Source organism: Cyprinodon tularosa, unplaced genomic scaffold (assembly GCF_016077235.1).
Source record: "Cyprinodon tularosa strain WSP-4 unplaced genomic scaffold, ASM1607723v1 ctg102, whole genome shotgun sequence".
NCBI classification, from domain to species: domain Eukaryota; kingdom Metazoa; phylum Chordata; class Actinopteri; order Cyprinodontiformes; family Cyprinodontidae; genus Cyprinodon; species Cyprinodon tularosa.
The window spans coordinates 210,834-227,356 of record NW_024037805.1 but is presented as its reverse complement, the minus strand read 5'-3'; the positions used below and the strand labels follow the sequence as shown (position 1 = coordinate 227,356).

The following is a 16,523-nucleotide window of genomic DNA, read 5'->3' as shown; positions in this document are numbered from 1 at the left end:
GTGGGCGCTTCTCTTTTGTCCTGCTGTTTGAGCAACTGTCAGCTCTGCATCTATTCCTGCTCCTAATAATGTTCCTGGGCAGTCTGCAATATCCTTGGCTCGTCCTCTTAAAGCAGAAATAGTCTGAAAACCCTTTTTGCTGCTGCTCTTTGGGTTGCTAGGAAAGAAACTGGGCCAGAAACAACTATTGGTACGCCAACTGCATGTTTTAGGCAATGTGAATCTCAATTAGAAGCAGTAACTGCCGAATCAATGAAGGGTTTGGGGATTTATGTGCATTGTAGATGTTTATGCAATTTTCACTCATAAGGGAAACTGTAATAAGTGAACATGTAGCTTCGATAAATCAATAACAAATTACAGGAAGCTTAAAACTGGTAGACGGCTTTATTTTCATTCAACAACAAAAAGCAGAAGATATTTACAATGACACTGAGATTTTCATCATTCATTACTCCCCGCTGATGACTGCAGAGACTCAGTAGTAGTCCTCCGGGTCAGCTTTCTCCCCTTGATTCTGAATCTGTTGCTGCTTCTTGTACAAATCAGCAATCTGCCGGGATTGAGAAGGAGGAGAAACATTCAGATAGAGAGAGAGGAAGACAGGAAACAAGGAGGGAAGGAGGAGAAGATCATGAAGTCAGGTCAGTAACATGAAGAGGAGAAGCTAAAAATAACAGTTTGATTATTCATATCACGCGCTTTGAAGTGGGTGACTCGGAGCTGCTGACTGGGAGACGGAAGTTGTGTTCATGTATCAGGGTTTAGGGCCAAAAGGGGGAAGGAGTGAATAATGTGTACGCAGCAGGATGGCACAGAGGAAGAAAACAATGAAACATTACATTTTTTCTCCAACACGGGATCAAGGTAAATTCTCCTCCTGAAACTTGACTGAGTCCAACATGTCTTGGCTCAGGTTCTCATAATTTACTCCAACTTTCTCCTAAATTTTGTGCATCATCACTGTTATAAAACATTTAAAAATACATATACAGGTAGATTTCAACAAAGAAATACATTTTAAGTTTTCAATTCTGTTGATTTTCTGTGATTAAACATTACAACTAATTAAAAACTTGATCTTACTCATGTAACCTTGGAGACCAACTACAGAAGCCCCAATGGCACAATGTCTTTCCCTGACAGACAGGTCGACTGTTCCGATGCTTTATCTAGGGCCCGCCCCCTGATACTTGTACAGTTGGCAAGCTCCTCCTACAATTAATTCTAGAACGGTTTCTTACAGTCTTTGCAAGAAGGGTTTTACGGGAGAAACACCTCACTCTGTTATCAAAGAACCAGGGTTACGCGAGTAACCTTAAGTTCTTTTTTTAACTTTGTTCAGTCTATCCCTATCAGAACTACAGCTCACTCCTGAATTGTAAAAATGGCTCCTGAAGTGGAGGGTCGCTACCTCAAAAGAGCCAGCATCTCCTTGCTGCAAGACCAGCTAAGGCAAAGATGGTCCAGAGACATTCAGTTGGTAAAACCACACAAAGGTGTGGGGTGAAGCCTAGCTGGCTGCAGCACAAATATCCTGCACAGAAATGCCCCTGAAGAGGGACAGAACTCTAGCAGAATGTGCACTCGAGCCTTGAGGTTACAAACCTCTGCAGCTGTAGGCAAAAGAAATGGCTTCCACAATCCAGTGAGAGTCTCGGATGAGACAAGGGCTTACTCTTGTGTGGGGTAATCCATGACACAAATAGCTGGGGTACCTTCTGATGCCCGCCAATCTGGGAACATACATGTTCAGAGTTTGAACAGGTCAGTTCATTAAGATGCTGGTCCTCTTCAGAGGGAAAAGGCAGAGGATGGAATGTCACAAACCCAACTGTAAGGCAGCTATAAGTAGAATCCACCACCTTTAGCACAAACACTGGGTCAAGGCACAGGCAGACCTTGGAAAGTCCAGGGTCAAACATAAAGTGGTAATAGACAAAGTTTAAAACTCAGTAACATGTTTCACCATGTTCATGGCAAGAAGTAAAACTGTCTTTAATGAGACCAATTTCAGAGAGGTGGCCCCCAGAGGCCCAAATAGGTGATGACAAGGGATCTGGCAACAGGCAGCTTGTGGCGTACCCCCCTCATAAAAACGAAACACTGATGGCTGTTGCCCTACTGACTTGTCTCCAAAGCCAACATGGCAGGTCAAAGTGGTTGCCAGATACATCTCAATAGTTGAGAAAGCTTTGCATTTTTCAACTAACCCCTGTATCAGAGTACTGGAAAGGAATCACTGTCTCACAATGCACCATTCCTAGTAAGCAACGCTCATGTGATCCTACTCAACGAGTCATAGCAAAAGCCTGTGCAACTGCGTTCGGCAACAATACCCTTTACGGGTTGTCTGTGAACCAATAAATAGCTTGCTAGCACATAGCCTGTAGCGCTGAGGGGTGTGATGTAGTTGCGCACAGGAAGAAAGCAGGAATTATTGTAGGAGGAGCTTGCTGACCGGACCAGTATCTAGGTACAGCATTGGAACAGTCAACCTGTCTGTCAAACTGCCTTCGTGACATTGGAGCTTTCATATTTGAAACCCCTAACAAAGTTAGAAAAAGAACCAAAAGGTTTTAGTATGAAATAAGACCTATGAATTAGTTTAAATATATGCTTTAAGCAACAAATGGACATTGAAACGGGGCTATTAACAGACACCAATGGAAAGTTTGGTGAGAGGAAAAAAAGAAAGGTTGCAGGAATAAGAATTTTAGAGAACTTCATGCTTTTCTCTGTTAAGGTTTATAGAGGATTTTCTAGAAGAATTTGGCAGCGGTTTACACAGCCAAATGCATTAATACTAACTTTAATGACCACAAACCTACCTAACTTAAACAATGCAGGAATCTTCAGGGTATTAACGAAAGATGAGACCCACCACAGCTTACTTTCAGGTTGCTTTTAAAGCATTACGAGCTTCCATTAAACCTGATCGCCTTAAACATGAAGGTACTGAGTGCATATTAAAAAGTACATGAGCAGTAATCAGGATAACGGCATTACTGGTCTTAATTTGTCCATTTTCAAAGACAGAAATTGGGGTTTATGTAAATAGAAATACTTGAAATATGTCACCATATGAAATAAACATATGAAGAAATGTTTGGAACTTTTCAAGCTCAAACACTATAAGCAATTAAACTTTCAATATCACTCTTCCACCTTGATCCCCATAAGGAATAAACACATTTCTGCATTCACGTCAGAGAAAGTTTAGAATGTAAAATGCTGTGATTTATCAAGAAGGCATTAGATCTGCAGTCTTAGGTTGTGCATCAAGGACAACTTTGGTCAGGGTTGTTTATAAACTTATAATTCGTATGGATTTCTCCTCCCCCGTCAAACAAGATACAATCAGACAGGATCCAAATAGTCTGACGCTGCATCAGATAGCATGTTTCTCTGTAAAGCTGTTCCAAGTTGTGCATTTTTAATCTAAATGTGCTTTTCGGTAACTGCAGTTTCTTTTTTTTTGTGATGCAGGTATTACCTTTACAGTACAGTATATTCTAATTTTGATTTCTATTTATGTTTTTTATTATGTCTTAAGGTTTTAGCTTAACACCAACTTCAGTTTTCCTTACTTTGGACTCTTCAATTAAATTCTGACAGCACAAAAATGGCTGTGCTTTCGTCTCCAGTCAGTAAGTAGCATGTTGACTTAAAGGGTCAATGTCTATAATTTTTCCTATACTAAACTGAACCTAATAGCCTTTTAAAACACATCAGCTATTACTTTATATAGAGAGAGCAGCAGCACTTAATCAACTAGTGATCGAAATCCTTACCTCAAAAAACAAAACAAAAAAACGTTTATTAAAAATTGGTGGTCGGCTGTTATTGGCGTTCACGCGCTGCGTTAATGCGAGACTCTTATCGGGCGCCGTTTATCTATTATCACCATTGGTTTGGGAGCTGGGTCTATACTAACTTAGCTATAATTTTCACCTTGATATCTTAGCGCGGATGTACAGTACAGAGAAAAAGTTTGGACACCTTCTCATTCAAAGAGTTTTCTTTATTTTCATGATTATGAAAATTGTAGATTCACACTAAAGGCATCAAAACTATTAATTGACAAATGTGGAATTATATACTTAACAAAAGAATGTGAAACAATTGAAAATATGACTTTTTATTCTAGGTTCTTCAATGTAGCCACCTTTTGCTTTGATTACTGCTTCGCACAGTTTTGGCATTCTCGTGATGTGATGTGCTGTTGGAGCCTCCTAAGTATTAGATTAATTTCTTTTTTGGTAAATCAATAATGTTACAGATCTAAGGTTATGTGAATGGTAAATCTATTTGTAATTATTCATTCATCTTATTTGACCCTCCTCATGTCAGGCAGAAGCAGCTGCTGTGGCTCATTGTTTGCTGATTGTTTGCTTATTGCCAGGTTTCCTTTTGTCATGTTACAAATGTTTTTCATAATGCCCTCCACCTTTCATTAATCACATCCACACCATCTGAGCCCAAAGGAGAAATTACGCTGCTACACCATGCAGCACAGCTAAATGGGCGCCATTTAGGTAAGAAAATCCAGTTTATCGAGTGCATGTATTTTTTCTTTTAATTTTACTGAACCACATTAAATGCATTCCTAGGTGCATCTTCAGAATGAACAGCTGCACCCTCTAGTGGATGATGGTTACATTAAAACACTGAAAAAAAATTAGTTGAATTCTAATCGGATATAACAAATTTGAATTTAATAAACCATTAATTGACTATGAATCTTAAACTGCTTATTTGTTTACATCCCCAAACCATATTAAATTAAAACCAAAGTAAAAATAGAAAAAATATTCAAACCCTTTTTTTTTTTCTTCTTCTTTTTCAAACTTCTAGACTTTTAAGTTTCTATCTTTCGGCCATGTTTTGGGGGTGGGGGAGGGGCTTCAGACTACAGGGGTTTGAAATCATGACTGACAGCTCAAAACAGGAAATGAACAATAGATAACTGGCTGTTGCTTTCAGGGACATTGGGTACTGTAAATATCTTTAAAATATAATTTTTATGTTCGTTTTGTTTATTTTTTTCTTTTCTTGGGACTGTTGAGCCTTCAGCAGCAGTCCCACCCTCACCTCACTGTAAGGTTGGTTGCCTAGCAACTGTGCCAGAGGCACTGACTGATGGAGTCTAAACATTTTCTTTTTTTCAATAATCTTTATCTTGATATTTTTAAACTTACTTATAGAAAACACAAATCTTAGAAAATATAAATGTATATGGCATTAGTGATAAAAATATTCTTAGGAAAGTAAAAAGTGTGAATTTTAAGCTTTAAAGCAGAGGTTAAGGTGAAACCTGTAGAATTTAGATAAAGATGAGTGTCTTTCTTTAAATTTCTAATGGGAGTTGTCAACAAACAGGACATGCATTCAGCATTCTGTCTGAATGATTTTTAAACAGCAGAAGAAAAAATATTTCTTTTGGAAAACACATCAGCCTGGGGGGATTATTAAATAATAACATTTTGTGTAGAAGGTATGGTCTAAGTTGAACCAGATTTATGAGCATAACATTAATTTTCACCAAATATATTGATACATTCAATATTTTTGGAAGGATCCAACTATTTGCTTCTTTATTTTGTGTTAGTTCTTGAGGAACTGCAGCAGTTGTACCAAGGCTAAAGGAATGTGAAGATAAACCAATAATTTATCCCCACTCCTTATAAGACTCCAGTAAAGTTCTGTAAAATTATATCGATTGCAAGTTTAACTTAAAGTTTTACAGAAAAATGTATAATAGTCTTACATAAGCCAAGCATGAAAGTTTTTATCTAAATGAGTTATGCATTTAACTTCCACCTAGCAGTTTAACCAAGCTGCTGGTTCAACGCTCTCAACCCTGAATCAGCTGAAAAAAGAATCTGCAGGCTCGGAAGAAAAACACAAATGCGAACCAAACTTGAATGTGAAAATTGATTTTGAACTACTTTTCTTCTTACTTACACATCTTTTTTTTTTTTTTCAACACTTTTTATGGTCCAGATTTAGCTCTATAAATATACCAGTATGAAGAACTACACAATGGTAAAGTTACTTCTTTTCTTCCTCCGTTGAGTCATTACCGTCTATATACAACTATTACTGCAGTTCCAGCCATTAGGGTTACTGGCATATGTTTCTATCAGCTTTGCACATCTAGGAAGTGAAAGCATTGCCCGTCTTTCTTTTTATAAAAGCTCAGGCCGAGTGAGACTGGGTGAAAGATATCAGTTGATATCAAAATTCTTATTTGGATGAAGTTTTGAAATTAAACTGCGCCATTCAAGTAAACACATAAACCTGCTGTCTAATGTCTTTTTTAATTTTGCTCTGCCAGTATCCTAGAGTCTTAATCCTGCTGGAGGATGCAGCAGCAGGTGAGCACTGCCTTATATTTAGCTTCATCCATCTTCCATCAACTCTGACCAGCTTTTGTTCCACACTTACCTCATCATGTTGACACAATCACATTTCATAGCGGGGACGAGGTGTTCAGAGTAATGTACAAGATTTGCAGGAAGCAAAAGCATTATTTTTTATTATTATACATCTGTATAGATCTTCCCACCTGAGCTGTGAATCTCTACAGCTCCTCTAGAGTTACCAGAGGCCTTGATGCTTCTTTTCTAATGAGTGCTCCTCCTGCTACCTTTGGTAGTCCTTCATGCAAGATGGACTGAAGACAGGCTGGCGATATTGAAATCTACGTATATTGTTCATATCTGAACAACCATATATCACCTGCTGCTGCCGTTCTTGGCCTTTGTGGAGTCATTAGTTCACTTGTGTTTTCAAGAAAATCCCAAAAAAAAACAAATATATACCATGAAAAAGTGAAATTGATTTACTTTATGTGAATGCAGAACTCCCTTTAGGGATTATTTTATGTGAAGCAAACTTTAAAAAAAAATGTCTCAATCTACTTCCATTTCTAAATGATGCACTAATATGCATTGGCCTTGAAGACTAAGTTGCTTTTTTTGTTTTTAAGGAATGGTCTACTGGTCATAAGTGAACCCAATGCTGCAGCTTTCATTTGCTGGTAAACAGCTTTGTTCAAACAGTTGCAGGAACCTCCTACATAGATTCCTGCCAGTATGAAAAATAACTTTGTCCTTGCAAAGCTGTTCACCCTCGAAATTTTACAGAACTGCTTTTGTGAAGTGACCGTGATGAGAATGATGCAATGTGTTTCTGTGACACTTTAAAAGACTCCAACAAACGTGACAGATTTTTTTTTCTCTTAGTGTTATAGTCGTTTTCAGATCGCAGAAGGTCGACATGTTTCACCTTCTGCTTCAACACTATCCAGCCATCGTGTTCGGTCGTGTATTTGAGGCTTTGTGGTTTAATGCTCGGCTGGTTTTCTGGTTAATGTGGTCAATCTAATGTACCTGAGCTCCGGTGGTGGCGTCCTCAGGCTTCTTGTCGTCTCTGATCCGAAGGAAACGAGGGAACCGCAGAGAAATGCCCTTCTCTGCATCCACCTAGAAACACGTGCATTTTATTTTTCACAACTGTAGAAATGTGAGCACTGTTTTTGCAATTATAAGGTTCCCTTTTAACAGTCAGGATATTAAAGTAATTACAAGCCTATTAGTTCAGCTTAATTCAGGCTGCAAAACTAACCCTTTGTCCCATTTTGATCTAGGCCTTTTAAAGCATTTTATCATCTGCTCTGTTTGAAGGGTATGACATTGATTTTTTTCAATAACAAAAAAAACGACTTCTTAAAAAATGAACAAAAATTACTGCATCCAACATTTTAGATGGATCAGAAATATTTAATTTCCCCCCTTTCCACTTGAACAGTTTTATAATACAGAAGGAATCAACCCATTATGTAAAAAAGGAGGAATTTAAAAAAGAAAACTTCATTACAGTGCATTTTTATTTATCTAAATTTGAGGTATGTACATTGAGACTCGGATTATCAAGATGTCCCTGATGGATCTGCTTCTTTTACAGCACTTTTATTAACTCAGTTGAGAAGATTAATTGAGGGCAGCTCAGCCGAACTTGACGAATTCTACAGATAAACACAAGGGAGCAAATTAACAGGTACAAAACTGACCATTCCCATGGCAGCCTTGTAGATGGGTGACAGCGACAAGTCGGCGCACTTCACTTCCCAAACCTGCACTGCGTCTAACCATACGTCAGGCTCAGCGGATTGGTCCACGCGGTAGTAGGGCCGTGGTTTGGGCAGGATGTGCTCCTGAAAAACAGATTATACATGTTTACAGGATTGCTTAGGCTATTGATTTTCAGGAGACCAACTTCCAGACTCCTTGCACCATTTCAAGACAAATTTTAACACAAAAGAGCTAAAGTTTGCCATAAGTATATGGCAGAGGGATGGGTGGAAAAGAGTTTAATGGATAAAGGGATGGAAAATCAGAAGAACGAAAAGATTAAAAAGTGGATGGATGAAAAAAAAGGATAGATGGATATGGCAAGACAGAAAGAAGAAATGGAAACAAGCAAAGAAATGTAAACTACAAAGCAAATCCATTTAAAACCCCTGATAAAGGATAGTAAAAAACCCATTCTAGGAAGTATAACACAATCTCAGGACTAGAGGTAATATATGCTCTATTTAAGAAAGTCACCGTTAAAGGCAACTTTAAACCTGGAGCTGGTTTACAGTTGACTTTTGTGTGTCTGATTCTGTCTCATGGAATCCCCAGTCGGCCTCGGCAAATGGCCACTCACACTGAGCCTGGTTCTCTCTTCCTGTTAAAAGGGAGTTTTTCCTCTCCACTGTCGCTACAAGCATGCTTAACGTGATGGATCGCTTTGAGTCAATCAGTCGAATCAATCAACTAGTTTTCCTTAGATAGAAAACTTTGAATCAATTTGACTGTATAATCTGGTTGAATTGTAAAGTGCCTTGAGATGACATGTGTTGTGAATTGGCGCTATATAAGCTGAATTGAATAGAGGTTTGAACTGCAAAATTAAAGGTGTGAATCTCAAATGATCAAATGTCTCATATATGGTAAAGCCACACAGAGGTTTCTTGGATAAAAAACCACCTCCGGTCTAAAAATCTAATGTTGAATTTTAAACAGAGAGCTACAGTTTCAACCAAGATGTGTTGCAATGGCAGCAGTGTGACCTTATTTCAGATTTCTATACCTGCAAGTCTTAAAATCTGAGTGTAATGTCAACTAGAGTGTAGCAGAGTCCAGATAACTGGGTCATATTACAGTAGCGCTGCCGTTTCCCAGCATATTACTCATATTGTAGACATTCAAGGTCTAATGCTCTAATACACACTGAATTATAATGCATGAGCTACTAGGTGCGCAGTTCTATTAAAAGTTGAGCCTAATTGTCAAAAGTTTTGTCAAGTCTTTGAGTCACCAAAAACTTTTCTTATTCTTTCCCAGCACAGTTAACTAAAACTACCCTGCAAAAAATCGATATCAAAGTAAGACAATTTCTCTTAAAATAGGAGCGTTTCTTCTTGAATTGAGCAGGTTAATGAAAAACTTTGCCAGTGGAAAAATATACTTTACATTTAAAATAAGAAAAAACACAACTGCTGTGTCTTATTTCAAGTGCATAATATCTTACTATCTTATTATATCAGCTGATCCAAAATGCTGCAGCCAGAGTTCTGATGAAAATGAAGAGAGATCATATCTCTGCTATCCTACCTTCTCTTTATTAGCTTCCTGTTAAATCCAGAATAGAATTTAAAATCCTCCTTCTCACATATAAAGCCTTAAATGGCCAAGCTCAATCTTATATCAGAGATCTGATTGTTCCTTATGTGCCTAACAGAGCACTTCGCTCTCAATCTGCAGGTTTACTAGTGGTTCCTAGAATTTCTAAAAGTAGAATGGGAGGCAGATCTTTTAGTTATCAGGCTCCTCTCCTGTGGAACCAACTACAGTTTTAGTCCGTGAGGCAGACACCCTGTCTACTTTTAAGGCTAGGCTTAAAACTTTCCTATTTGATAAAGCTTATAGTTGGAGGGTCTCAGATTATTCTGCGCTAAGTCTATAGTTTTGCTGCTAAAGGCTTAGACTGCTGGAGGACATCGGGATCTTATTTCATCTTTCTGCTTCCTTCTATTTTTATTCTCCCACTCTGCAGAATTTGTTAGTTCAATCTTTACCATTATGTTCTCTCTGCTTTTCTCATAATAGCTTCATCTGATCTGTTCGGCTGTGACTCCATCCTGGAGAGAAATATCAGCTCTGCTGCCATCAACACCTTTGTTTATAGCTGTTCGAGCTCGGCCTATTATTTAGTGTAGTCCTGTTTCCCTGACTGGCTGGATGCGCTCTCTTCATCCTCTGACATGGGAGCTGCTCGGAGCTCGTCTGTCTGGCTGTGTGTTTCCTGGACGGAGCTGCCTTTTACAGCTGCATTTTGTATCTCTGTTTCGGTCTCCTTGAAGTCCAGTCGGACAATGCAATCAACTGGTTTTCCTTAGATAGAAAACTCCTTGATCTGGTTGAATTGTCTCTGTAAAGTGCCTTGAGATGACATGTTCTGTGAACTTGCGCTATATAAATAAACTGAATTGAAAATGAACTGAATTATTTTAAGATTGAAAAAAATACTAATTCCAATGGAAGATCATCTTAATTACCTACTCAGATTAAGGGTAAATACATTGTTTTAAGACAGTTTTACTAATTATTATTAGATTGTTTTTGCAATGAGGTGATTCCAACCTTTTTAAGCCGAAAAAAAGCTCAATTCAGACAATCATTGCTTCTCTGCGACTTCACAGACCATTACACACACCTTGCTGATAGAGCACTTTTAGAGGTTTGTTCAATCTTGAGTTTGGTGGCAGGTATTTGTTGATTTGCACACAACCAGTCCACATTTAACATGAATGTATAACATGTTTCTTTTAGAAATCTTAAATGAGTATTTTTAGTACCTACAAAAAATGAAAAACAAAAACAAAACAAAAAAAAAAAACAGAGAAGGTTGTCTTTCAACATTTTTCATAGCTACATATTGCCTCATTTATCACAGTTAAGTATTATATGTGTTAATTTAACATTAAAATCATGCTGCTTGATCATTTCATGTCAGGAGGTTTTGCTAGGCCAGCCATATAACCTGCTGTTGAGGTTGCTTCAGGTCAGTTTAGTATAAAAAAGCACCTATTGTTGAATGAAAACCTTAGTGTATTGGGGGTCGTAGGGCAGTTATATCTGCTACATGCAAGAGGTGGTGCTGATTGTAGTTAATTCAACCATGTCTGGTGTTTTTGCTTAAAATAAATTTAATAAATTAAATTTTGCAATATTTTCTATATATTTAAACTGTTAGCCCTGGAAGAAAATGATAATTAAAGAGTGAAGCAATGTTCACATGCCCAAATGTTTTATGTTAGATAAAAATCAGATTTCTCCAAACAGACTTTTCTGATGTCTTATCAGCACTAATGCAGTGAATGGTTGAAAAGCTCAGTAGGAGCTGACTCTCACAGCGAGCCATAAAAAACAAAAACAAACTGCTGGTTCACATCCTGGTGTGGAAACTGTAAGGCTATGAAGAACAGGAGCATCGGTGCCCTTCTCTGTTTCCTGAGGTAGATTTTTTTAAGCAGCGCTGCATTCTCAGAGCCCCAGCAACCTATAGTGACTGTCACCATCCTTCCCACTCCCTCTCCAGGCACACAAGCATCTGCTGAAGGTCCTGCAGGGTGTTAACGGCTTCTTCCCACAAGCTGTTTGGATGATGAACAGACTAGGCCATCCCTGCTGGCACTAAAAACAAATAACTTTGGAGGGTTTTTTTGTTATCCTTAATTTTGTACCATAATGAATTCCTTTATGTAGTTTAGGAAAATCTGTTTTAAGGTTTTTAACATATTTCCTGGGATTGCCTCTAGAGGTTAACAGGATTATAAACTGCTTGTAGAATGCAATGTAGAAAAGTGAAAATGTTCTAGCCTGTAAACATCGACTTCGAGTTTAGTGAATATTAGATTACTTTGTAATCTTTGAAGTAAAACTACTCGCTCAAATTATTTACCACTGTTTAAATGCCAGATTAAAACACAGTTCCTTTAAATGATACTGCTTTCATCTTAACCAATATTGGACTGGAGGAGGTTATGAATCCAAAGACTCCAGCAAAGTCAGTGTCTGTTAGAGCTTCTTCTCGCAGTGGGAAGTACCTGGAAACCCTCCAAACTGAGAGGCTCCCAGTTGTCGCTCTGATCCTAATTCCCTTGAACAGCCTCTGCCGAATGTTTTTGATGCAGAGCAGCAGTGGCTCAGCCCAAAAGATCCCTATTGATCATCGTCACAGTAACTTCAACCACAAAACCCACGTCTGCAGCTTGCTTAGAAATGATTTTTCTTTCTGAATGTGGACATACTGATTTACCAAGAGTTTTTTTGATTTACACATATTTACACTCACCGGCCACTTTATTAGGTACCCCATGCTAGTAACGCGTTGGACCCCCTTTTGCCTTCAGAACTGCCTCAATTCTTCGTGGCATAGATTCAACAAGGTGCTGGAAGCATTCCTCAGGGAGTTTGGTCCATATTGACATGATGGCATCACACAGTTGCCGCATATTTGTCGGCTGCACATCCATGATGCGAATCTCCCCTTTCACCACATCCCAAGGATGCTCTATTGGATTAAGATCTGGTGACTGTGGAGGCCATTTGAGTACAGTGAACTCATTGTCATGTTCAAGAAACCAGTCTGAGATGATTCCAGCTTTATGACATGGCGCATTATCCTGCTGAAAGTAGCCATCAGAAGTTGGGTACATTGTGGTCATAAAGGGATGGACATGGTCAGCAACAATACTCAGGTAGGCTGTGGCGTTGCAACGATGCTCAATTGGTACCAAGGGGCCCAAAGAGTGCCAAGAAAATGTTCCCCACACCACCACCACCAGCCTGAACCGTTGATACAAGGCAGGACGGATCCATGCTTTCATGCTGTAGACGCCAAATTCTGACCCTACCATCCGAATGTCGCAGCAGAAATCGAGACTCATCAGACCAGGCAACGTTTTTCCAATCTTCTATTGTCCAATTTCCATGAGCTTGTGCAAATTGTAGCCTCAGTTTCCTGTTCTTAGCTGAAAGGAGTGGCACCCGGTGTGGTCTTCTGCTGCTGTAGCCCATCTGCCTCAAAGTTCGACGTACTGTGCATTCAGAGATGCTCTTCTGCCCACCTTGGTTGTAACGGGTGGTTATTTGAGTCACTGTTGCCCTTCTATCAGCTCGAACCAGTCTGGCCATTCTCTTCTGACCTCTGGCATCAACAAGGCATTTCCGCCCACAGAACTGCCGCTCACTGGATGTTTTTTCTTTTTCGGACCATTCTCTGTAAACCCTACAGATGGTTGTGCGTGAAAATCCCAGTAGATCAGCAGTTTCTGAAATACTCAGACCAGCCCTTCTGGCACCAACAATCATGCCACGTTCAAAGTCACTCAAATCACCTTTCTTCCCCATACTGATGCTCGGTTTGAACTGCAGGAGATTGTCTTGACCATGTCTACATGCCTAAATGCACTGAGTTGCCGCCATGTGATTGGCTGCTTAGAAATTAAGTGTTAACGAACAGTTGGACAGGTGTACTAATAAAGTGGCCGGTGAGTGTATTTCCTTTTTCCCCACAACAGGCCAGAGCAGGCACTGACATTAATGTGAAAGAACAAAACTGGAGATCTTAAAGGGGTCATAGAATGCAAAACCGAGTTTACATTGTCATAGATGAATAACGATAGTTCAGGCATGGACGAACAGAGAAGTTCAAACCCCATTGACACAAATCTCACAATTCTAAACTTCGACCCTAAAATGGGTGATTTCAAACAAAGCCCCGAGTTGACGTCAATTCCAGGAAGTTGCCTTATTTGGTTCTGGCCGAAATTAACATACAGACCAGCCCACTGGCCCAAGAACATGAATGGAGGTAGATGTAAGACCCAATATTAGCTGTTTAGCCTACAGTTGGGTTTACTTCTACAAGAATTACAAAGCAGGCAGTTTCTCTATTGACAATGAGCAAGAACCACGGGCATAAATGCAGTGTTTTAGGCTGCACGGAGAAAGGGGAACATTTTCAAAGTTTTCACAAGGATCCAAAGACTCAATAGGCATGGATTATTTTTGTCTATCCGAAGATCCCTTCAAAGTTGCTCAGCTGTTCATTTGCTCTAAGCATTTTACCGAAGACAGCTTTCAAAATGTTGAAGCACAGGGCTGCAGGTGACTGGTCGAATTCGCTCGCTCCGTTCCCGGACCAGCCCCCGAGCTCAACGCTTGGTTCTGCTGCACTCTAGTCGACATAAATTCCGGATGATTTTGAAATTTCCCGTAGACATTTTTTTAGGTATGAAAAGTAGGACATGTCCGGGAAAAAGAGGACGTCTGTTCACCCTACCATATTAACAATTTCTATGTTTCAGTGAGTGAGTGCTTGTTGCTATGATGAGTCTTTGCTCAGCAGCTTTGCTCGTTGTAAACCAACCAATCAGCGCACAGCTCATCTAAATATTCATGATCATACCATAAAAGGAGGAAAACCTGTCATTTCCTTCTAGGGCTTTTAACCAGGCTTGCATTAGGGCTCAGAAAACAGCAAATATGCCATTTTCAGCCCAAACATTGTTACAAACCATATTCAGAGACCTTAAAGCTGAAGTCTGTAAGTTTTTAAAAATCACTTTTTTGTCATATTGGCTAAAACTGTCCCTATGCCCAGACAGCAGTACATGTGATATGTAACCTGTGAAAAAAAACTACTTCAATTGGTCCCGCATACTGCCTGTATTTCAATCTGGAAAGAATAATTCGGGACGAGTCAAAACAACCAATCACAGCCAGAGGAGCGTCTGATGGAGTGTCAATCACAGCTCCCCCCCCCACCGCTTAACCTGCAGCAGTGCCCGGCTGCCGCAGTCAGGAGGACGCGTGTGGAAGTCATGGCGGAGCGACAGCCACCAGTGAAAGAGAAACTGCCCTTACTGCCCCTGTCGACAACTACTTACACGGTAAACTTCGGTATAACCAGCATCTTATATCTAGCTGCTTGGAGGTGAGTGTTATCGCTCTTACCGGTTCACACTCCATGCCGCGTACGCTGTTTGGACGCTTCTGGTCGCATGCAGTAGCCGCGCAGGTGCTGTGAGAGGGGTGGGGCTTGGAGGTGGTGCATGAATGAAGCAGAGAGGGTGGGGGAAACCTGTTTTTGTTCAAATTTTCAGTCGAAGTCTGCTCTCTTCTCAATGTTACAGACTGCAGCTTTAAGGACCAGCACCAAATACCCTATATAATCATTCTATCACCCCTTTAAGTAAACAGTGCCTTTTGAATTAAATCAAATATTAAAGCCCTTGTATATTATTACTGTTGTTACTATGTTGATTTTGTCGATCTTTTATGGTCGCCAGTGTATCCCAGGCTTTAAGGAACAACTGATAAATGAGGAAAGGAGAAAACAGGAAGCAGAATAACACCCAACACCTATTAGGTTAGTTTAGGTAAACATCTACTGTATAGAAATGAAGCTCATATATGTAAAATTAATACAGAGCAATCTATCAAAAATCAGTATCCGAGCAGTGAACAGGGGTTCAGTGTAGTCCTCATTGTAACACAGCACCTCACCACTCAGAGCTTCGTAAACAAGCCAATTGTCTCCCTACCGAGAGTCCTATTGGCCTGCAGCGTAGCTGCAACAAGAACAGCACGGCCACACCGCTGGCTCGCTTTAATTCACCATCAATCACTTTCATTACAAACCGCTACAGTACAGGCTTTGTTGGTCTGAGGAAAAAGGAAAAAAAAAAGTTCAAACCACCTTCTCAGTCACCACTTTGGTGAAGTGGTTCTGCACAGGGCAGCAGTTTATACAACTGATACTTAGATCTCTAATCTTTAAATGATTACTTTGCTAAAACGTTTTAATTAAATACTTTCTTTAAAAATAATCCATCCATTCTCTGGTGCCTTAACTGCGAAAGCACCTTTAATATTAGTAAATGGAGTCAAACCAAGTTGGGCTCTTTTAACAGCTATCATTTTCACAGAGCAGCTGACAATTGCCCATAATGCTGCTGCTCTGGAACAAACCTCTTCTAATGTAAATTGAAAAGGCAATTCATTACCCAAAGTCAGGAAAACGCCCACACAGTTCCCCTCTCAACTCCTGCATCCTTTAAAAGGTGAAACAGCAGTAATTTATGGATTTTTTACAGTGGCAAAACCAACTAAATGTATTTCTGTGTTAGCTCTGTATCTTTCAAGGACAAAACCATTGAAATAGTTATTGCAGTCATGAAGAGGGAGTTTTTTTTTGCATAGACAGTGCCCCTGGCTTAATGCTCTTGTGTTTAGCTGTGTCAACTGTTGAAACAGAGCCTCTGATGTAACTATTGCAGTCTTTAACTAAAGGTAAGGAGCTATTGCAGACATTGTGTACGATGTGTGTAAATGTTTACATTCACTTCATAGTTCTTCTACATAGTTGGTAATCCTGTCTCTGTTGTCCGTTTTTGGAAA

The 16,523-nt window shown here is 39.5% G+C and overlaps 1 protein-coding gene across 1 annotated transcript in view; it reads right to left on the bottom strand.

Moving 5' to 3' along the window:
* Positions 1–368: 368 nt before the first annotated feature.
* The window catches only part of lig1 (ligase I, DNA, ATP-dependent), a 107,418-nt gene continuing 91,263 nt past the window's right edge, over positions 369–16,523 (bottom strand). The window contains exons 25-27 of the mRNA XM_038279207.1: positions 8,078–8,221; positions 7,398–7,490; positions 369–553 (exon numbers count right to left, since the gene is read on the bottom strand). Coding sequence (XP_038135135.1) covers positions 479–553; positions 7,398–7,490; positions 8,078–8,221 — 312 coding nt within the window. The 3' untranslated portion in view covers positions 369–478. The remainder of the gene's footprint in view (positions 554–7,397; positions 7,491–8,077; positions 8,222–16,523) is intronic.